At 53.9% G+C, this 22,878-nt stretch overlaps 1 protein-coding gene across 14 annotated transcripts in view; it reads left to right on the forward strand.

Annotated features, from left to right (window-relative positions):
- RAPGEF1 (Rap guanine nucleotide exchange factor 1) overlaps nucleotides 1–22,878 on the forward strand; it is a 111,138-nt gene that overhangs the window by 16,325 nt on the left and 71,935 nt on the right. For 10 of the 14 annotated variants that reach the window (XM_058673000.1, XM_058673002.1, XM_058673008.1 and 7 more), the window contains exon 1: nucleotides 5,644–5,809. The exons of the other annotated variants lie outside the window; for them this stretch is intronic. In XM_058673000.1, the coding sequence (XP_058528983.1) occupies nucleotides 5,656–5,809 (154 nt within the window). In that variant the 5' untranslated portion in view covers nucleotides 5,644–5,655. Of the gene's footprint in view, nucleotides 1–5,643; nucleotides 5,810–22,878 lie in introns of those variants that run through there. 14 annotated transcript variants of the gene reach the window in all.

Genomic DNA, 22,878 nt, shown 5'->3' on the forward strand with positions numbered 1-22,878 from the left:
CTCACCTGGGTTGCGACTCCCGCGCAGACACACAGAGTGCATCTCAAGGCTGCATGGTCGGATGTGGCTCAGCCTTTGCTTTGCTGGCTTTTTGTGGTGTTCCTCCTTACAGTAGGGAAGCTGCTTGTCAGCCACTGTTCCAGCAAAGCCCCAAATAGTGTTTGGGCCATCCTGGAAGCTCACTAATTTTTGTTAATGACTAGGAAGTACACGTTGGAGGTGGGCCAAGGCTCATTCCTGGAGGGGACTGTGCGTCATCACCGCTCGGGAGTGTTGCTTGATCTAATTGTGGAGGTGCACACCATGGTTGGTTCTTCCTCTTTCTGGGGAAGTGACAGGCGTGAAGGGCAGCAGGCAAAGGAGCCTGGGCACCGAGTGTGGGTGGGATGGGGCACTGGTGCGTCTGCGAGGGTGGGTGTTTCCTCTGTAGACACCCCCATCCACATGAGGCCGGGATGGGGGGACCCCTTTTTGCATGCCCACTGGGAGACAGCTAGACGTTCACCGGAAGGTTTCGTTTGAGTCGCGGGAGAGGAAGGCCATGAGAATTATGCCCAGGCCAGCAGACGTCATGCTCCTGGCACTGAGTCTTGGCGGGGAGTGGGAGGAGGGATGGGCGGGTAAGTTGATCCAGCCTCGCCGCAGGTGCCTGGGGCCTAGGCTTGCCTGGCAGGTGTCCGGCACGCACCAGGAGTGTAGGAAGTGGCCTGCACACACTCCTGAGTGTTCCAGATGCCAGGAAGAGAGTGGCATAGAAGTATTTCTGTTCACTCTGTAATGCCAGGGACTTTGTAGCACAAGGGGTTTGGGTTAGCTGGACTTAGTTGCTGGTCCAGTCATAACTTTGAACTGCAATGAGCAACTTCCTCAAAAGGATATGCCCGCGTGCCCCTCGCAGCCCTCTGTGGGGGCTATGGATGTGCAGGAAACCCAGTCGCCTCGAGTGGCTGGGCAGTGGCTCTTCAGAGTCCCGTCCCTGCCCAGCTTGGGGCAACCAAGGACTTGACCATTTCTTGCACGGGTCATTGCTGGGCCTGCCCGTGCAGAGGAACAAAGCGACCTTGTTTGAGATCCAGGGTCAGTGTTCAGTGGGGTTGGCGTTGCTGTTGACACTTGTGTTGCAGATGCAGCCGCTGGCTGGCTGGCTGGCAGTGGGAAATCCTTGCCTGTATGCCGTTGTGGGCTCTGGAACTTGCGGAACGTCTTCCCGGGGCCGCGCTTCAGTTCCCTACCACGTCAGGATGGGTTGGACTGCCTTGGCGCTCGTTGGCCTTCTCAAGCTCTTCAGAACTTTGCTGCAAGCCGTGGCAAAAGGAGCTCACTGGCTTAGCCAGCCCCTCAGGCACCCAGAAGCCAGGGAAACAGCCTGGATCATTTCTAAACAAATGTGTTTGGAAGGCAGAGAGAGAAGAAATTGATTGATTTTCCATCTGCTGGTTCACTCCCCAAATGGCTGCAGCAGAGTTGGGCCAGGCCACAGTCAGAAGCTGGGAGTTCCATCCAGGTCTTCAGCGAGGGCCCGAGCACTTGGGCTGTCTTCCACTGCTTTCCCAGGCATGGCAGCAGAGAGCTGGGTCAGAGGTGGAGTAGCTAAGGCTTAAACGGAGCTTGGGCCCGGCACGATAGTGTAGTGATTAAAGTCCTTGCCTTGAACGTGCCGGGATCCCATATTGGCGCCAGTTTTAATCCCTGCGGTTCTGCCTCCCAGTCAGTTCCCTACTTGTGGTCTGGGAAAGCAGTGGAGGACAGCCAAAAAGCCTTGGGACCCTGCACCCGCACGGGAGACCTGGAAGAAGCTCCCATGTCCTGGCTTCGGATTGGCTAAGCTCCGGCCATTATAGTTAGTTAGGGAGTGGAGCAGCAGACGAAAGATCTTCCTCTCTGTCTCTCCTCCTCTCTGTATATCTGCCTTTCCAATAAAAATAAAAAAAAAATTAAAAAAAAAAAAAGACTTAAACAGAACTCCTACGGGATGTTGATGTTGCCAGCAGCAGCCAAACTTGCAGTGCCTGGACCTTCCAGGGCTTTTGCCTGTGTTGCTCTCAGCCCTTCCACTTGGGCTGTTCCTGCTCGCTCTTCAACTCCGCTGAGCCCAGAGTGGGCTGGCTACCCCTGGGGCTGAACTTCCCTGCACTCCCTGGCACGTGGGCGAGCCTCTGGGTCTTCTCCTGCTCCTGGGAGCTACCAGGACCCCTCCAGTGGTGACATTCCTGAGCAGTCAGTGAGTGAGGCTGTCCTACCAGAGTCCCTGCCTTTCCGGTGGCACACCTCAACAGGACGCCTCTGCCTTCATGAGTTCCGCCAGGGCTGGGCCCAGAGAAGGTGCTCCCCGCATTTCTGGCGCAGTGCTCAGCCAGCCTGCCCTCCCTTGTTTATGTTCTGTGCCGGCCTGGGCCTCCCGCTTGGAGCATTCCCACAGTGCTTGGCGTTTCCTCGTATTGTTGTAGTTTTCTCCAGGAGGGAAGTGACCAGAGTCAGGCTTTCCTCCCAGCAGACCAGTTCCATACACAAAGCTCCTCGTCAGCTCCCGCGCACCCACCCGGCCCACCTCTTTCTGAGCCCCTGAGAGGTGAATGTGCCCTTCCCAGGCCCCCGCACGCCTTCGGTCCTGAGCCTGTTGAGCCTGTCTCAAATCTCCCTCACCAAGGGAGCTGGGCCCTCCAGCATCCCTCCTGAGCCCGCTCTGCATCAGGCAGCGAGCGCATGGTGGGACACAGCCTATGCAAAGTTTCAAGCATTAGCAGCCACAACATTATATCTGGCTTACACTGCTCTCCACAATCAGAATGTGCCTACACTACAAGCGTTTGACTCCCACCGAGGGGACCGGTGCTCTGCACTCTTCTTGGGTGGCCGGCGAGGTCGTGCCGCTTTGTCCTAGCACACAGGACCTGAAGCTGGGAGGTTACAGGCCATCACAGAACACAGCAGTGTAGCCCTTCCTTACTGAGGACTTGCCCATTTGCCAACACTTGGCAATACATCTGATTTGATTTGACCTCTAACTGCTCTGTGAAGTGGTGGCATCATTGTGTACATCTTACCTTTTGAAAAAATAAAATTAATCAAGGTTAAGTTTCTCTTGCAGTTGCCCTCCAGGAAGTTCCAGTGCACAGAGCTGTGCTCCAAAGTGAGCCCCTTCCCACTCTTCTCCTGCCTCCTTGGGTCCCAAGGAGTGGGGCTGAGGCTGGCTCCCTCACTGAACACGTAGACCTTGTGGAATGGGGAAGGGGCTTGTTGGAGATTACCTTGCAAGTGTGCTAGTGTCCTTGGGTCCTTCTGGGGTGTGTGTGGCTGTCTGTAGGCTGAATGGCAACACGTGGTCCAACCTGGTGTGACTGAGAGCAGCCCACACATCCATGGGGCCTGGGAACTGCACCGTCTGAGCTCTGCCGCGAGCCTGCTGGGGGAGCAGCTCACTTCTGCTTTGTCCCATCTGCCTGTGATGGGAACTAGCAAGGATCACCTGCCGGTTTTGGATTACAAGCACATTCACCTTGAGGGATGACTCGGAAAAGACACCTTTCTGAGCTGGCCGGCCATCCCACCCCCACCTCCTGTTGGGAGTCCTGACTTTAGGTGGCTACCTTCCTGAGAAGCTCTTGGACCTAGGCGCCCAGCTCAGTCTGAAAGCTTATTGTGCCTGTAAATTAGTGTTTGGAACTTGGGCTACATTTTCTCATGGGAACACTATTAGGGATGTGGGAGCCTTCAGCTAAGAAATAGCAGCGCCCAGCCAGGGCCAAACTGTGGCCTGTTGTCATGAAGCTCCCACCAGCAGGGGCCCTACAGACTAACGGGGGGAATAAAAGACTCCAGGGCTGGGGGACTCTGGCAAGGGCAGTGGGAGGATAGCAGTGCTGGGTCAGTTGATTTGTGAATGAGGAACTATGGGCAACCCATTCCGGAACCTGGTGACGCTGTGGGTATGGCATGATGGGTTCGAGAATGTGCGTGCGTGTCTGCCTACCTATTAATCACAGACGGTGTTAGGCACCCGTTGTGTACCAGGTGCTCTGTATTGGGCAGTACCTGTGAGAAACCTCTGCTAAGCTGTTTGCTGGTAGTTTAGGAAGTAAAGCTCTGCTTGTATGTAAGGCGGCAGTATCAACAGGTTCATGGTCAGCGCCTTGATCTGTCATGGTTCTGAAAATACAGTAAACTTGCTGTCTTATGGAGAAATGAGGTCACTTCTTATCTGACATTGAAAGTGTGCCTGAAAAAAATTGTTATGGTGCTTAGTTGGAAAAGAGAGAAGGGTCTTGCTGGTTTGAACTGGCTCTTTTTCCACCTGTTAGGGTTCGGAGGACTCCTGGTGTGGGAGGGGTTTGGCCCTTTGTGTTTTCCCAGTTTGTTGTTGCGGTTTGATTTGGGGCGGAGCTCTGGTTCCTGAGGGACACAACCTTAGTGCATTCAATGTGGAATGTCAGGCTGTGATTTTTTGTGAGAGGCTTTCCCTACTGGCAGATCGGATGTGAGGCTTACATCTTGCCGTGATGTGGACTTGGCTCCACTCCTCCGGCACACACAGGCCACATCATTCTTCCTCCTTCCCACTGGGTAGGGCTGTTCCCCCCGGCCCGTGCTCCCAGCGGTGCCTCTTAAACTCAGCCTTCTTGGTTCTGTGTGTCCTTCTCAGAATGTCGTCTTCAAGTGCTACTCCATTTCCGTGCTTGGCTTTGCCCAACTCTGTAGAAAAAATATATGTATACTTACTTGAAAATTGAATTAGTTCTTCTGGGTCTCCCATGTGGGTGCTAAGACCCAAGCACTTGAACCATCTGCTGCTGCTTTTCCTGGGCCATCAGCCCAGGGAGTTGGATAGGAAGTGGAGCAGCCAGGACTCTGCCCCATACAGGCTGTCCCACCACGCCAGCCCCACAGACATTCTTTTTGCTTGGTCTTCATTTCAGCCAAGGAGGTGGTGAATGACAGTTGCGTCCCTTAAACAGGCCACGATGCTTATTGGCCGAGCCAAGTGGCAGAGCCGCAGTGGGTTCTAAACGGGCTTGTCTGATCTCTCCCCAGGGACTGAAATAAAGGAAATCTTTTTTGTCAACCTCAACATTTTCTTGCGTTCTGCCCAAGAGCTTTTAATGGTTTCTTGACATTGTTTTCTTCCAGGAAATCCACGTTCAGAATTGAGACGGTGCAGCGCTTCCTGCTGCAGTGTGAGGCAGAAGGTGGGGGGCCGAGGGAGCGGGGCTGGCCCCAGAGCCTCTTCTTTGGAAACGGAGGCGTAACTTGCCTTTCGCTGTTTGCTTTGGTTCCCCCCTCAACAACGCAGTATCGACAAGATCAGCCTGTTTTACTCTGCCTCTGCTTGTGGCATGATGCGCACTGGGCTGGGAGTGGGACCCTTCGGTAGAAGGCGTGACCCAGGGCCTGTAGGAGCGTTTCCTGAGGCACGCCCAGCATCAGCTCCTAGGACTTCCAGCTTTTGCATGGCCCGACGCCCCACTCCTGTCCCAGGGAGACTGAAAGCGCTTGGAAATATCCACCATTCTTGGGGGCCCGCCTTGGCCGTGACTCGACTCACGGCAGGGCGGGACCTTGCCTTTCCTTCTAGTTTCCTCCCCAGGACTGAGGAGCATTGGAAAGGCCACAGGCAGAGGTCGCCGGGAGGAGAGTTCCTTCGGAATGTGTGAGAGATGAATGCCCCTGCAGGCCAGGGACTGTGTGTTCCTCCACAACTCAGCAGGGACCCTGGGGCTGCCGAGGGGCCTCTGCTGCTTTTGCTGTAGGATGGGCAATGCAATTGAAAAACAGAAGCCCCGGAAACGAAGCCCTCTGTGCCCCTGGAGACCAGGTAAGAGCGCCCTGGGCCTGGCTTCCCTGGAGAGCTGAGGAGCTCCTGTGGCCAGGAGCCTGGACCCTGCTGAGGCCCCTTCCCTGTCCTGCCACCACTCCCTGAGGCCATGCTACTGAGAAACCAGAGGATTGTCTGGTGGCTTGTCTGGGAATTCAAGACAGCTCAGGGGGGTTTACTCAGCAGAGCCTGCCTGTCGGCAGAAACAGACCGAGTCTTGTGATACATTTGATTGAATGTTATTGATAGCTTTAAGTCCATAGGCCCTTTCGTCTAGAGTTCAGAGGACCTTCCATAACAGAAGATCCTGTCCATCCTAGGCTGCCTCAGTTCAGGGCCGCTGCTGCTACTGTCAGCCCCCTGGTCTCTGGGGGCTGCTCTTGGTGGCAGTGTGGGGAGGAAGAAGCCGGTGGGGCTGCCGGAGGAGCCCGGCTGGGGCCTGAGGACCTTGCAGCAGTACCCTGGGCAGTCCGGGCCTTGGCAGCAGGCTCCTCCTGACCCGTACCAGCGGGTGGCCGCCATGTGTGTAAGGGTGTGTGAGGAGGAGGCGTTGATGGTACGGTGGCTGTCTTGAGGGTCTGGCTGTAGAGTTTATTTTTTTCTTTAGACCAGGATAAGTAAGCGAGATGTGGCTCGACCTCGTGTTCCAGCCCTTCTGACTTTCCCTGTCCTGTCGCCTCACGGTTAACTTGGTAAAAGGCTCTCCTTTGTGGTCAGATCTCAGTTTGAACAAAGCACCTATCAAAGATGTTATTGGGGAACAATCAGGAAATATGACCACGAACCCTGTGGTCAGTTCATGGGAGAGTGTATCTGTGAGAAAGACATTTGCATAGCAGAGTTCTGCTGTCTACAATGTACTCAAGTGGTGCAGCGCAGTAATAAAACTGAAGGGACCTACAGTAAACAAAATAGGATTTGGCTTAACAAGTGTTAAAATTCAAGTAATATGGAACGAAATGTTAGCAGCTCGGTGTCACCTGCCACAGTGGGACAGTTCTGAGTCCTTCGGGACGAAGCTGTCCCCTCTGAGTGCCCCGCCCCATGGCTGCTTCCTCCATGGACGCCTGGCAGGTTAGCATCTTTCGTCTAAGACAGGCTGCTTGTGTCATGGTTGCTTAACGCCTTACTTTTAGATCATCTGGGTCTCCTTAGAGAAATGTCAAATTTGTTATAGTTTTCATGGCGGGCAGCTGGGTATACAAACAAGATTGAAGGAAGACTTGATGCCGTGCTGTGTTGGTGAGTTCAGTCATTTAGTCAGGACAGGTGGGGGGAGTCCAGAGTGTCCCTCCGCAAGTCGGGGAAAGTTCAGCTGTCCAGTCTGCCTGTGCCCCTCAGCCCCAGCGGAGACCAAAACCCACCACTGCCACAATCACAAGGGCGTGGAGTCATTCCTCTGCTGCTTTTGTCTTTGTGTGTTGCACGTTGGAAGTCAGGACTCCCAGGCTCCGCCCTGGCCCTGAGCTCGGTGTGTTCCCCACCGCCCGCATGCAGCCCAGTTGTGCAATCCTGGCGGTGGAGTGCTGGCTCCAGGCTCCAGGCAGGGCGAGCAGGTGAGGGGGTCAGCCCTGGTGGCCGGTCACCCTCCTGGAGAAGAGGGAAGTCAAGCCCAGAATCCATTCTTGCAGGTGACTTTGAAGGAAACCACAGTCCACACTTTAGGTCATTGTTGAGGGGGGCAGTGTGAAGAGGCAGAAGCAAGAGCCCGCCCGCCTGCTGTCGCCTGGAGGACGTGCCTGCTGTCCCCTGGACGACGTGCCTGCTGTCAGAGCAGCTTCCTGACTGTTAGCTGCGAGGCAGCCACCTCACACTCTGTTACTGCCCTGGCTGGTAGCGTCTATAGGAAGAAATTGCCTTCAGGACCTGGGACACAAGCCAGTGTTGTTGTTGTTTTCAGTACTGGGTGCTTTCTGTGGTTGACAAATCTGAGTCATGTTTGTCGCAGCCCCCCACCAGATGGGCAATAGCACGAGGCAGCGTCTGCCAGCAGGAGCCTGCTGCGGCAGGGTGCTGTCTCAGGCTCGCTCCGTGACCGTGATGTTAGCTGCTCACCGCCCTTACCTAATGGCCCTCTCCAAAGGACTGCATCTTGGGTTGGTTCTTCCCTTCAAATCTTGGGGGGAGGGGTTGAAAGTTTATCTCTGTGCTCCCTGGTTTGTAAACCGCCTCGGTGCTGACGGCAAGACTTGTCGTTTTGTCCTCAGCACCGGTGCGGAGAGGCATTGGTGCCCTCTGAGTGCCCCGTGGCTCACCGCGTGCTGTGAGCTGTGTGTGCAGGCAGGTGCAGGCAGGTGCAGGCAGGGCAGAGCCTGGTGGTGCCCGGTGCATGGCGCATGTGCAGTTGAACAGTGGCTACCAAGCCCGGTGGTGCTGCGAGTGGGCGAGACTGGGAAACCTGTCTTCCTAGCTTATTTTGTCCAAAAATACAGCTTGAGTAGTGAAAGTAGGTACTCGTTTCTCTGTCGCACAGCCGTGCTAACTTGCAGAGTGGATTTCCCGGCCGTTGTGCGCCGTGCAGGAGATGGCTTTCAGAAGCCTTCCTCCCTCCCCTGCTCTCGCCCCAGAAAGAATCACTCACTCGGATGTTTGAGCAGACTTGGCATCTGGGGTTCAACGGAACTTCTCTGAAATGGACTTCACAATTCTGGCCTCCCAGAAAATAAGCTGGCCGGCTTTTCCTTTTCTTTTCACAAATAATTTGAGGGACTGATTTCAGTGTTTTTAGTGCCTTCTGGGACTCTAACATGGGAAGCAATCTCCTCGGGCATTAAACGTTGCAGTAGTAATTGCAAATTAAATTGTGATCTCCTTCAAAAATCCCAGCAGCTGGAGGCCCTACCAGCCTGGTAAATGATAATTTGCATGTTTGTACACAGCCAACGGAAGGTCCTCAGCTGAGAGCCCTTGGCGCAGGCCTGCCTGCTTGGGGCGGGAACTGTTGGGGGCAAGAGGCAGCCCTGGCCGCCCTGGAGCCCAACATTTGCATTGCTCCCACAGTGGCTCCTCCCTCCCAGGGGCCACTTTCAAAATCTCTGGTCCTGGCCAGCGGAGACGGTCAGACCTGCCTGTGCAAGCCAGGTGGTGAGGAAGCAAGTGGTGCAGCTGGGTACCCATGTGCCAGGGAGTTCAAATTGCTGCGCCTGTTTCAGGTCATGAATATTGATCCAGGGTGCACAAGGCTGGGTCAGTTATTTCACATTTTTCTAGGCCTGTCCCAGATCTTCAAATGAGGTCAGCAAGAGTGCTTGCTTCAGAGGGCTAGTGTGAGCGTTAAGAGGTGGTTCTGGTCGAGGGGTTGTTAGCCCTTAACGCACGGTAGGCATGGAGTGAGTTATAGCAGTTCTTGTCGTAGTGCGTGGCCTGGCAAAAAGGACTCTGTGTGTACAGGCTCCCTGGGCACGGGCCCCAGGCCTGGCTGGGCACGTGGAGCTTGGTGAGCTCCTTGACCGCCTTCCTTTTCCCGTGGGGGTGAGTCGGGGAGCAGCAGCACTCTGTCCCCAGGCAGGAAAGGTGGGTTCAGGTGAGCTCCCAGGGATTGGACCCGCCGTGAGTGAGGACCGGACCCACCAGGAGAGCCCACGGTCCCTCGCAGTGCACCAGCCCTGCAGACCTTCTGTCCTAGTGACGGCGTTAGTGGTTGGGGGAAGACTGCGCAGCTCGGCCGCCAGGGTGGAGTCCTGGTGCTGCCGCCTTCCAGCTGGCTGGCCCGGGCAAGCTTCCTGCCTGCTCCATGAGTAGCACCTGCCTCAGGGGGTGCGTGAGGAGGAGCCGTTGGCACAGGGAAAGTGCTTCCAACAGTGACTTGGGAGCCAGTGCTGACTGATTCTACCTTTAGGTCAAGAGAAGTTACATTTTATTTTCATTGGAATTGGCAAAATGAGAAGAAGGACGCGCACAGAGGGGGCTCTAAGGGGCGTGAGGGAGGGATCGGGTGGCAGCAGGGCTCCCTCCCCAAGCAGCCACACGGGCCTACACACACGCCCTGCCTGTGCAGGGCCGCTGCGGCCCCTTTAGTGTCCTGGCTCTGTGTGGTCTTCATTGCTGCTGTGATGTGGGACAGCCATCTTATTGATGTCCCATGCTGCTGGACGGTGTGCGTCTTTTCCCTCGTTGCATAGGTGAGCTTCCTTAGAGGCTGTGGGATTCTGCCAAGTGACTTCCTTAGGAGAGGACCCCGATCCAGAAATAGCCTTCAAGATCTTGCCATGTTTTCCAAAAGGGATGCACGTGTTGTTCCCTCCATGCCTGATGCCCGAATTCCCCAGTGAGTCATGCTCCCCTCAGCATTGAATATTACCATTTTGATATTGTTCCTCTTGTAAAAGTTAAATCACACTGATAATGCCTGAACGGTGAGTTATCTGATGGCATGGGGCCAGGGGGAGGTTGTGGGAAGTTCAAAGACCTTTATCAGTGCTGAGGATCTATGCCTATTGTAAAATTCTGATTTCCCACACTCCCTTGCTTTGGGACCCAGGCAGTGTGAGCCCAAAAAAGTGACAGCCCCACCCAACGCCCCACCCTGCCTGCTGGCCGCCTTTGTGCTGGGACACCAGCCCTTTTGTTATTAAAATTGACTCCTGTGCCAGGCTCAGAGGCCTAGCAGCTAAAAAGTCCTCGCCCTGCACTCTTAAGGATCCCATATGGGCACTGGTGGCTCCACTTCCCGTCCAGCTCCCTGCCTGTGGCCTGGGAATACAGTTGGATGGCCCCAAGCCTTGGGACCCTGCACCCACATGGGAGACCTGGAGGAGGCTTCTGGCTCCTAGGTTCGGATTGGCTCAACTCCGGCCATTATGGCCGCTTGGGGAGTGATTCAGCAAACGGAAGATCTTTCTCTCTGCTTTCCTGCTCTCTGTATATTTAACTTTCAAATAAAAATAAAATCTTTTTAAAAAATTGACTCCTGGGCCCTGCGCTATATCGTAATGGTTAAGGTCCTCGCCTTGAACGCCCCGGGATCACATATGGGCACCAGTTCTAATCCCAGCAGCTCCACTTCCCATTCAGCTCCCTGCCTGTGGCCTGGGAAAGCAGTCGAGGACAGCTCATAGCATTGGGACCCTGCACCCGCGTGGGAGACCTGGAAAGAAGTTCCTTGCTCCTGGCTTCAAATCAGCTCAACTGCAGCCATTACAGCCACTTGGGGAGTAGACCATCGGACAGATCTTCCCCTCTGTCTCTCCTCTCTGTATATCTGCCTTTCCAATAAAAATAAATAAATCTTTTTTAAAAAAATTGACTCCTGTTAAGCAGCTTATTGTGAAGGAGACTTGAATCCAAACATGGAGACTTAAGGGTGTCACAAAAGGAGTATATTGGCTCCAGACCACATTCACCTGTTCCTTGGTGAGGCTCAGTGCTAGCTTTTTTTTAATACAGAATTTTAGAAGATTTATTTTTTTTAAGATTTTTTTTAATTGTAAAGTCAGACATACAGAGAGGAGGAGAGACAGAGAGGAAGATCATCTGTCCCCTGGTTCACTCCCCAAGTGACCGTAACAGCCGGTGCTGTGCCGATCCGAAGCCAGGAGCCAGGAACTTCCTCCAGGTCTCCCACATGGGTGCAGGGTCCCAAAGCATTGGGCCGTCCTCGACTGCTTTCCCGGCCACAAGCAGGGAGCTGGATGGGAAGTGGGGCTGCCAGTGGGGCTCATTCAAGGCGAGGACTTTAGCCTCTAGGGCACGCCACCGGGCCCAATTTATTTATTTTTATCGGAAAGTTAGATTTACAGAGAGTAGAGACAAGAAGATCTTCCATTCGCTGGATCACTCTCCGAATAGCTGCAACAGCCAGAGCTGAGCCAATCCAAAGCTGGGAGCCAGGAGCTTCTTCCAGGTCTCCCACATGGGTGTAGGCCTTGGATTGTCTACTGCTTTCCCAGGCCACAAGCAGGGAGCTGGATGGGAAGTAGAACAACCGGACACAAAGTGGTGACCATCCGGGATCCCAGCACGTGCAAGGCGAGGACTTTAGCCGCCAGGCTACCACACTGGGCCCTTGGTCAACACTAGGTCTTGATGTAACCATAAATAAGGTTAGGGAAAGCACACTATAGAGGGAAGAGGGGATTTCGCCTGCCTTGGGAATCCTAGATAGCCTGAGCTGGAAGGGCAAACAGGCTCCTGAATGGATGCCCTTCTTTTCCCAGTGCGGAAGCTGAGGCTCAGCAGAGGGAGGTTACTTGTTTGATGTCCTGCAGCTGGTTTGTGACTTCAGGTCTGAATGTTGGGATGAGTGTCAAACAGCGACACCATCATAGCACATGCATGTTACACTATATTGTATGTATTTTATATTGGTACATTCTAGAATATCCATACATTGCATATACATCAGATTCGATATTAAGTCTCATACATGCGATATGTAATGCAGTTACAGCTGTGACAGTGTTGCAGTGGTCACATGTTCCATCTGTGCACCCTCATGTGATTCTCTGTGGAGGCTCTCTAAGCTTCAATGGGATGCTGTGCTAATAGGACATTGTGGTGTTCCTGTGTGCCCGTCACCCGTACTATAAGATCTGTACTCCTCACAGGCTCTGCTTGTGAGTGGCTAACAAGCAACTCAACTCTTCCATCAATTATTTTTTTATGATTATTATTATTATTTTTTAAAGATTTATTTATTTTATTACAAAGTCAGATATACAGAGAGGAGGAGAAACAGAGAGGAAGATCTTCCGTCCGATGATTCACTCCCCAAGTGAGCTGCAACGGGCCGGTGCGCGCCGATCCGATGCCGGGAACCAGGAACCTCTTCCGGGTACCAGGAACCTCTTCCGGGTCTCCCACGCGGGTGCAGTGTCCCAATGCATTGGGCCGTCCTCAACTGCTTTCCCAGGCCACAAGCAGGCAACTGGATGGGAAGTGGAGCTGCCGGGATTAGAACCGGTGCCCATATGGGATCCCGGCACGTTCAAGGTGAGGACTTTAGCCTCTAGGCCACGCCGCCGGGCCCTATGATTATTATTATGAAGTGAAAGAGAGAGAAGTAGAACATGGAAGCTGTAAGTATGAGATAATTTTTCTCATGAGACATGTTGGGTGCATGAGACATGTTTTGGGTGTAGGCAAGAAAAAGGAAGGAAATTTACTCTGTCATCAGATATCTCCAAATTTAGAACAATGTCTGTCCCTAGCCGTTGGCCTCAGCAGGACGTGTGGAGAACACATCGCCCCGTGTGGCTGTTTCTTTCCCAGCTATGTAGAGGGGTCACCATGATCCAAGCTGATAGCAATGACAGTGGCCAGTTCTTATCTAATTACTGGCTAAGTGACTTTGCATTGAATGTACTTGTTTTCAGGAGTCACTTGGCTGAAATGCCATGGCCACCGGTTCACATCACCCAGAAGGGTTTGCCTGGGAACGGTTCATCTGTGTTAGGGTTCAGTAAACATCTCAGATGGCCAGACGGAATGTTCTAGGCTTTACAGGGCCAAGAAACAAAGTCAAGAATATTGTTTAGACACTTACAACCATTTAAAGTAAATCATTTGAAACTGTGAGGGCAGCAGCCTTACAGACAGGTGACCACAGGGATGGGGTAATGGGTGGCTGCTGGCCAGCTGGGCGTGTCCTCAGTGGTCAGCTCTCCTCTGGAACCAGGTCACTGAGTCACAGAAGGTCATAGGTTCTTCTCATTTCCAGACCAGAAGAGTACTTGAATATCATCCTCCAGGTGCCTTACTTAGCAACAACAACAACAAAGTTTGAAAGATTGAGTGACAGAGAGGCAGGTTCAGTTACCCAGTGGCCACAACAGCTGGGGCTGGGCTGGGGTGGAGCCGGGCACCAAGAGTGCCCTCCGGGTCTCCCATGTGGTTGGCAGGGACTCAAGCACTCAGGCCATCTCCTGCTCCTGCAGTGCCAGCCTCACATACGGATGCCAGCTTGAGACCAATCCATCTCCCTGCAGCGGAAGATGGTCCAAGACCCTGGGCAGCCACATAGGAGACCCAGGTGAAGCTCCTGGTTCCTGGCTTCAGCTTGGCCCAGTCCTCGCCGTTGTAACTGTCTGGGAAGTGAACTGGCGGATGGAAGGCCCGCCTATGTCTCTTCTGCTCTCTGTAACTCTGCCTTTCAAGTAAAATAAATCATGAAGACAAGCAAAAGAGTCGGACAGGAAAAGGGAGAGCAGTGACTGGCTTGTTTGAGGAAGCCCCTGAAGCCAGTGTGGTTGGGGCAGAGTGGCTAGGGCACCTAGAAGGTGGCATCTATAAATGGAAGGGTGCCCACAGAACAGATGCAGGGCTGGTCAAGAGCCGAGTTCAAGAAGGCTGTCGGCATCTCCCAGCGGTGACCACCAGACTACTCGGCAGAGGCCTTCCTGAGAAGGTGTTTACAGGATGCTGGGTGAGTTTACCTGGGCAGTGGGTTACAGGATGCTGGGTGAGTTTACCTGGGCAGTGGGTTACAGGATGCTGGGTGAGTTTACCTGGGCAGTGGGTTACAGGATGCTGGGTGAGTTTACCTGGGCAGTGGGTTACAGGATGCTGGGTGAGTTTACCTGGGCAGTGGGTTACAGGATGCTGGGTGAGTTTACCTGGGCAGTGGGTTACAGGATGTTGGGTGAGTTTACCTGGGCAGTGGGTTACAGGATGCTGGGTGAGTTTACCTGGGCAGTGGGTTACAGGATGCTGGGTGAGTTTACCTGGGCAGTGGGGTACAGAAGAACAAAGTCAGGGCCCAGGGAGCCCATGGGTGGCAGGAGGGAGGTCGGACCCTGGCCGCCGCAGACAGGGCTCTGAGGAGAGCAACAAGCGGAGGCGCAGGGTTGGGGGGACAGGAGGAGGACTGAGATTTGACGGGGGCTCAGTAAGAGTGGCCGCTGGGGACCTTCCCAAGGAGTGCCAGCTGAGTGTCAGGGCACAGAAAGCATGAGCGGCGATTAGCCACAGGGTGGAGGGAGGGTGGCGTAGTGCCCCGGGGACTCCAGGTGGTGGCTGTGGAGGCGGAGCTGCAGCGGCCCGAGTGCTGCAGAGGACATCGCTGGCTCCCGCCCCTGCAGTTGGTACTTGAGGCTGGACCGCTGGGCATCTGGACTTGACCGGGCTTCCTCAGACGTTAGAGGGCTGGTGAGCCGGCCGGGGGTTACTCACCTGGCAGCTGGCAGGCTGCCCGGAGAGCAGCCAGCAGCCGGGACTCCTCTGTGGCCTCGGAGCCAACGGGCATCACCTCCACTTCATTGCATCGGGTTGAGGGAGTCCCAGGCCAGCCCTGCTCTTGTTGGAAAGTGTTAAGTCACTGCAGAAAGTTGGGGAGGCGGCTGCGAGCCTGCTGGCCGTTTTTGCAAGCAGTCTACCTGGCTCTCTTGGGAGCATTTGTTCCTCGCGAGAGTTCTGTGTGGTGGGTCATATTATCTTCATTTCCCAGGGAAGAAAACGGCCTCCGCGCTGGGCCCCAAAGCTTGATCTCTCTGTGTCGGAGTCCTTGCTTTGTCCCGTCTTCTTCCAAAACACCCTGGAGGGGCCTCCTCTCCCCCATGTCAGGCTTGGGAATAATGCTTCGGGAGGAGATGATTATGTCATAATTAGAATGGACTGAGAGATGATTATCTTGTTGTAGCTTGCATGTTTACCATGTGGGAGTTGGACAGCTCTATTTATTAGAATCTCACTGAGGTCACAGTGCAGCGTTGAACTAGGGCTTTTATTGAGACAACCATGTCTGCTCTCAGCGGATCCCTCAGCGTCCTCTGACCGTGCGTCCACCTGACCTTGGCCTTCTCCGAGGCGGAGAAGTCTGCATGCGTCCGTCCTCCCTGCCTTCTGACTTCCCGGCGCCCGCCTTCCTGCGTGCCTGCTGTGTTGGTCCTGGCCCGAGAGCACCCTGCCTGTAGCCAAGGTTAGCCCTCTGTGTCCTGGCCCACCTTGCTTCGCGCCTCATTGTCATCTGCCTCAGCCAATCAGGCCTCAAGTTTTTCTGGAGCAGAACCTGCCAATTGAGGAAGTCGAATCCACATCTCCCTGGCCGGAAGCACTTGCACTTGGCCCTGCCGCTGTCAGTAGCCCCGGGCTGTTCATCTCCCCACAGGCTCCTGAATCCCAGCCAAGTGCTGTGGGTCATGCGGGGAGAAGTCTGTGGCCACACTGTCCTGGGGCCTGACCTGTGCGCAGCCAGAGCCCTCTCCCTTCGTCCCTGCGGGGAGAAGCCCTGGAGACACGCAGCTGGTACTGTCTGCTCCACCTTTGCGGAGACACTGCACTGGACAGCTGCCTTGAGGGAGGGTGGGTCATCTCAGCACCCTCGCTTCTGCACGGAGCCTGGGAGCTTTGTCCCTTCTTGCAGCTGCTGGGATGGGGTTCTGCGAGCTGGGCTGCGGGAGGGCAGGCTGGGGAGAGCCTGGGAACCTGCGGATGGCATAAGGTCGTGCATGCAGTGAGAGTAACTAGTCCTGTTACTTATTTATCATAGAACCTTGGAGGCATGACTCGGTATCTATTCACCTCAAAGCTCTTATCAGTAAAACAGTGGCAGCTTGTAGACCTTCTAGAAAGCCGGTAGGAGGAATGAATGAGAGAAGCCAGGCAGTGTGGGCTTAGAGTTAGCTTGACAAACCTCAGCTGTGATTGTTATTATTCTTTAACTCTTGTTGTGCTTATTATAATCGGTATCTCAAGATGTTTTCTTACCTTTGTGGTAGCTCTGTGCCTGGCGGATACGTCCTTGTGTGTGTGTGTGTGTGTGTGTGTGTGTAGTCAGCAGGTACCTCCAAGGCCCAGTGCGTTGTTTTTCTGCCCGGGTTGAGGTGAGCCGCTCCTTTCTTAGTGGAAGCTGGTGGAACAGCATTCGCTGTGGTGGCCTGAGCACCTGTTGACTCAGGATCCTCCGGTCAGGGCTCGGTCAGGGCGGGGAACAGGGCGCAGAATCTAAACGCTGTGAAACCCGCCGAGTCATCAGGGCTGCGGGTTCCCTTCCCAGGTCATGTATGTTCTCTGTCAGGCACGCGGAGGCACTTCAAAGAGTTCTTGGAAAGTGGAGTTAAAAGGGAATGTGTGTTTTTCACAAATTTTTGAAGTGCTCCCCGTTTCATTGCTAAAACCCTTCAGAGGATAAACACTCCGTGTTGGCTCTGGTTCCAAACAGCCACGGTCTCTGAATATTCTGGCGTGAGTGTCTGAGGGGAGCAGCGGCCCACCTGCTGGTGCTGAGACTCAGTGTGGCCCCCCACCCTGGCGTCCGTCCACAGCAAGGGGCAGTGGGAGGCGTGCGTGAGACAGAGAGGCTCGTGTCCTTGTGCCTCCCTTGGGGCCCTTGCTGTGTGGGGACCAGACCCCTCTTCTGCTCTGCTGTGAGGAGGTGAGGAGGCCTGCAGCTAGGGACACGTGAGTGGCCGCTCCAGTTACAGCAAACCTTAGGTGACCACTGCCTGGGGGGAGCACTGAGGGGCACCCTGAGTCAGAAGCACCTGACTTGTGGGAGTGATTCTGCTTTAAGGTGATGGTAGACCCGTAGCCAGTGCAAAGCCACAGTGCAGAACTGTAGAGGATGTCGGACTGCCCACTAAGCTGCGTCTTCATTTTTTCCACAAAAATTTTATTGGACCTTGTGATGTGTGTTTGTGACAGAGTACTTGAGAGATCCAGTGTGTGCCTAGAAAAAACAAGAAGATGAAGGGCAGCGGAAAGGGGGTCTGCGGGCTGGGTTTGTCTGCAGATGTTGCTCACCGGGCTGAGGGCGGGGAGCTGGGATGGCTTCCCCAGGGTTGGGGAAGTTGAACCAGAAGCAGGTCGAGGGCCTGAGTGGGAGTCGGAGACGCCCCGGGCTGCTGCCTGTAAGGGCTGCACACCATCTGCTGGCACAGGAAACATGGGAGGAAACGTGTGTTTATTGGTGTATGTGTAAACAGTGGTTTGTGGTTCTTTTAGGAACTTTTTATTCTTTTATTAGCCACAAGAATCCAAACTGTTAGGTGTTTTGCAGATTCGGAATACCTGACTTCAGTACCTCCTAAATTTTTTTTAAAGATTTATTTATTTTTATTAGGCAGATTTATGGAGAACGAGAAAGTGATCTTCAATTAACTGGTTAATTCCTCAAAAAATGGCCAGAGCTGAGCCAATCTGAAGCCAGGAGCCAGGAGCGTGTTCTGAGTCTCCCACATGGATGCAGGGACCCCAGGACTTGGCTCATCCTCTGCTGCTTTCCCAGGGCATCAGCAGGGAACTGGATGGGAAGCGGTTCAGCAGCCGAGACACAAACTGGCACCCGTGTGCATGCTCGCCTATACCAAGAAGCTGAAATATTTTAACTTGTGGGATTTGAGGACTTTGGAAGGACGTGACTTGAGGGGACAGTGTTCAAGTCTGGAGAGGTGTCGCCGCTGCCTTCAGTGCACCTTGGGGTGGCTGTGCCAGGGAGGCAGCCGCGCATGCGCTCACCTTACAGAGCACCCAGACCCGGCTGCGACTTCTCTTAATTTGTGTGCAGGGACAGTTGGGCTCCCCTTAAGAATGTCCCTCCTCAGGAGTTCCCAGGAAGCCTCCATCCTGGAGTGACTGCCATGGTGACAGCTGTCACACCCGGTGTCCTCGTGTGGGTAAGGAGCACTTGCTCCAGGCACCCTTCAGGGGTTCTTGTCTAACTGAGGGGACATGGTGATGATGGAACTCAAGACTGGCAAGTTAATTTGTTTTTCAGCCCTGCAAGTGGAGGGGCCTGGCATGTGAGGCTTGGAGGGTGAGACGATGGGGTCTGTTGTGTGGCCTGGAGTGTTGGTCAGCTACGTGGAAGCTGCCGTCCGTGCACCAGCCTGGGGCCTAGGCAGGTGCCAGATGCTAAAGGGGTCACAGGAACTGGCTGGACCAAAGGGTCGGAATGTTGTCTGTCTCCTTTGCTTCTGCGTATTAAGAAAAGCCCTACAAATAGCTTGCTTTTGAGATTTTTTTTTTTTGAATTTGAAATATAAAGGAGACATGCTCACTGTAGAACAGGTTTGGTGGAAGAAGTAAAATAGACCCCCTATTCAGGTTACCCCTTGGCCACTCAGAATTCTAGATTGATTTAAAAAAAAAATATTTAGTTACAGAGTTAGGGAGAGAGAAAGCCAGGACGAGAGGAGAGGACCAAGGCGAGAAGAGAGCGCATTCCTCAAATGGCCACGGTGGCCAGGGCTGGCCAGACCGAAGCCAGGAGCCTGGGACTGCATCCGTGCCTCCTGTGCAGGCAGCAGGGGCCCAGGCACTCGAGCCCTCCTCTGCTGCCCTCCCAGGCGCATTAGCAGGTGGCTGGACCAGACGTGGAGTCACTGGGACCCTGACCAGCACTCATGGGACTGTTGCCACCGCAGGCAATGACTGACCTGCACCACCACACGTATCCCTGGATTGGCTTTTTGCGAGGGCAGTGAGAGTGCAGTGTGAAGTGCTTCCGTGAGCTGTGAGAGCAGCCAGAGCCGGAGCAGCCTGAGGCCGGGAGCTGCATCCCGGGCTTCTGCGAGGGGAGAAGGACTCAGGCACTCTGTCTGTCTTCAGGCGTTCCTTCTCGGATTTCCAGCATTGCTGAGAAAGGCTGGAAACCTGCAATGATTGGATTTGGCATAATGTTTAACATAATGGATACTATTCATAATTTTATCATTTTTGCATCGGTTTGTACCCCAACAAGTTTAAATGTTCAGCTTATTTTAGATGTTTCCCTTTTCCCAAATTCTGTTTATAGTCCAAGTAAATTACATTGCGACTATGTGAGTATGTTGAAGTATGCCTGCAGCTGAGGAAGCAGAGAATGGACGCCAAGCTTTTACAGTCACAAATATGTGTGAGAACCGTCTGGGTCTCAGGCGGATGGAGCAAGAAATGATGCAGCCAGGCCCTGGCTGCCGGTGGGGAGGAGGTCGGGAGCTCCACCTGCCAGGCACAGAGGAGTATCTTGGCAGAAGGCATTGTCCAGGCAGAGCAAGCCTGTTGTGGACCGTGTAGACAGCGTGTCTGTGTTGATCTGAGGCCGTTGTGACCACCCTGGGAGTGGATGTCCAGTGGTGTGGTGGACTTGCAGTTCGTACAGGCAGGGGGCTGAGTGCGTTTGGATCACACCCCTTAGACCAGTGAGGGTGTGTAGTCACAGTCATCGTCGGGAGCCCTGTTGGAGACCGTCCAAGCCAGTTGTCCTGTTAGCACTGGAACCAAGTGCTGTTCCTTCATAGCAGGACTCAAGACCACGGGGCAAATCCAGTCAAGCTGTGCCTGTCCTGTTGGAACACACCTACCTCCATTGGTAGGATCTGTGCTGCTTTCTCATTGAAAGAGCGGAGTTGACTGCAGGCCCCACAAAATTAAATATTGGGTCTCTTGCCCTTCAAAGGAGGAGTTTGCTCTCTTCTACCTTATAGCAAATAAAGGAATTTGTTTTACATATGGGCACTGTATTGTGAGAATTGTCAGCGTTAACCACCAGCGACCGATGGACAGGCATGAAGTCACTGAGGAAGCAGTCCTCACGTCTTCCTCCTCCCTCCCGCTGTCAGGTCAGCCCAGGGCACATGACGAAGTCTCCTCGGGCAAGCGTTGTGTCATCTGCTCTGGTGGCCAGGAGGGAGGACAGAGACAGTCCCAGTGTGCACAGGTCGTAGTGTCCTTGCCAAAGGCCGAGTTGATGCCCTAGTGACCCCAGAGGGAACAAGCGGGGAGAACCAGTGGTCGTTCTGACAGCCGAGGCCGGCCTGTTGCACCCAGAATTTGCGGAACGCTCCTGTCCCTTCTCCAGCCGAAGCCTGCTCTGTCGAGAAACGGCACTTGTTCGTGGCACTGTGGGGGTAGGGCTAGTTGTGTTAGCATTTCATTATCCATGTGATTGGGTAGCAGGTGACAGGCAGATTTCATGGTGGCCTCCATGGAGCCCACTCCCCTGGACTGTCCACGGGACTGTGACTGAGATGGTGGAGGCGATGGGAGGGGTTTCCCAGGGTTGGGCTGCGTGGCCAGCCTACTCTCTGGAGGCCGCCAGCCTTCCAGCCAGCAAGCAGCTGGTCCCCCCCTTCTGAGGCTGTGCAGAATAGGAAACCGTCACTACTACCACCCTCCAGGTTCCTCCACTGGCCTGAGAAACCCATGTGGAATTACATATGGATTAAGAAGGGTCAGCTGGTGGACTCTGATGTGACATCTCAAGCTGCAGAAAGACAAAGGGGTGGTCTGGGCTGGTGGGGCTGCCGGGGCTGCCGGGGCTGCTGGGGCTGGTGGCGACACAAGTTTGGGGACGGTAAAAAAGAGCAGTCCACTACTGCACAGACATTCCACCAACGCAGTTTTCCTTGGTCAAAAGCCATGACTTTCGGGCCTAGTGGCTAAGGTTCTCGCCTTGAACATGCTGGGATCCCATATGGGCACCTGTTCTAATCCCAGCAGCTCCACTTCCCATCCAGTTCCCTGCTTGTGGCCTGGGAAAGCAGTCGAGGACGGCCCAAAGCCTTGGGACCCTGCACCCGCGTGGGAGACCCGGAAGAAGCTCCTGGCTCCTGGCTTCAGATCAGCTCGGCTCTGGCCATTGCAGTCCTTTGGGGAGTGAACCAGTAGATGGAAGATCTTCCTCTCTGTCTCTCCTCCTCTCTGTATATCTGACTTTGCAATACAAATAAATAAATCTTAAAAAAAAAAAAAAAAAGCCGTGAATTTTTTTGTCCAAAGGACAGGTTTTCAGATCCACCCGTGTATCTGCAGCTTCCTACAAAAGCTGGCCAAGTGGCGCAGACAGGCCCCGTTCAGATCCTTCCCTAGGCACATGCTCTGCTGCACCTTGCAGGGGACCCAGCTAAGGTCTCCTGAGCGCCTGACCCCCAGAAGCTGTGGGTGAGAAACGGGTGTTGTTTTAAGCTGCTAAGGTTGGGGCTGTTTGCCATGCAGCAGTAGGAAAAAGGCAAGTTGAAGCAGTCTGTGCTGTTGGTCACAGATGCCTGTTTTAACACTGCAGCTCGCTCCCTGGGAACCTGCAGGTGGTCATTGCCCTTTAGAAGGTGTGCTTGGGCCAGTGTGAACATGCAGCAGGCTCCCACTTCAGACGCTAGGCATCCCATACTGGAGTCTTGGTTCAAATCTCGGCTACTCCACTTCTGATCCAGTGTCCCGGAAGGCAGCAGAAGATGGCCCAAGTATTTGGGTGCCTGCCCCCCATGTGGAATACCAGGTTCGAGTTCTTGGCTCCTGGCTTCGGGCTGGTCCTAACTGAATGTGGCTGCTTGGGAAGTGAACCAGCAAATGGGGTGGCTCTGACTCACTGCGTCACTCTGCCTTTCAAGTAAACAAACAAATCTTGTTTTAAGGAAGTTGAACTTAAGGCCAGTGTTGTAGTGTAGTAGGTCAAGACTCTGCCTGCTTGTCCGCACCCCATGCGACTGTTGGTTCTCGTCTCAGCTGTTCATTTTGCATCCAGCTCCCTGCTAATTTGCCTGGGAAAGCAGCAGAGGATGGCCCAAGACGATGGTCCCCTGTACCCACGTGGGAAACCTGTGAGAAGTTACAAGCTCTGGCGTCAGACCATCCAGCTCCAGCCGTTGTGGCCATTCGGAGAGTGAGCTGCCAGATGGAAGATCTCCTTCTCTCTTTGTCCTCTCTCCATAAATCTAACTTTCAAATAAAAATAAGTCGTTAAGAGAGAGGAAAATCGAGTTGACCCTAAACTGTTGGAGTCATTTCACAAAAATTAGAATATGAATGGTTACTTAAGATGAAAGTGTTGCATTATTGATTAATCGGTGATGAAGTTAATGTGGTTGGTCGATGTTGGTGGTTAAAAGGGAATTACTCAGGGAATATTTATTTATTTGAAAGTAAACAATGACAGAGAGGGAGGGACAAAAAGAGGGACCTTCCACCTGGTGCTTCCCTGTCCAGATGCACATGACAGCCATAATTAGGCCAAGCTGAATCCAGGGGCCAGGAACTCTGTCCGCGTCTTGCGTGTGTATAGCAGGAACTCAGAGGTTCAGGCCTCCTTCCTGCCTTCCCGGGAGCATTGGCAGGGAGTTGGTTCAGAAGTGGAGCAGCCAGGTCTAGAAGAGGTCACGGCCACGTGGGAAGCCAGTGCTCCCCCTTGGGAGAAGGTGCAGGAGACTGGTGCCAAGACA

The sequence above is a fragment of the Ochotona princeps genome, chromosome 14, assembly GCF_030435755.1.
Source record: "Ochotona princeps isolate mOchPri1 chromosome 14, mOchPri1.hap1, whole genome shotgun sequence".
NCBI lineage: Eukaryota > Metazoa > Chordata > Mammalia > Lagomorpha > Ochotonidae > Ochotona > Ochotona princeps.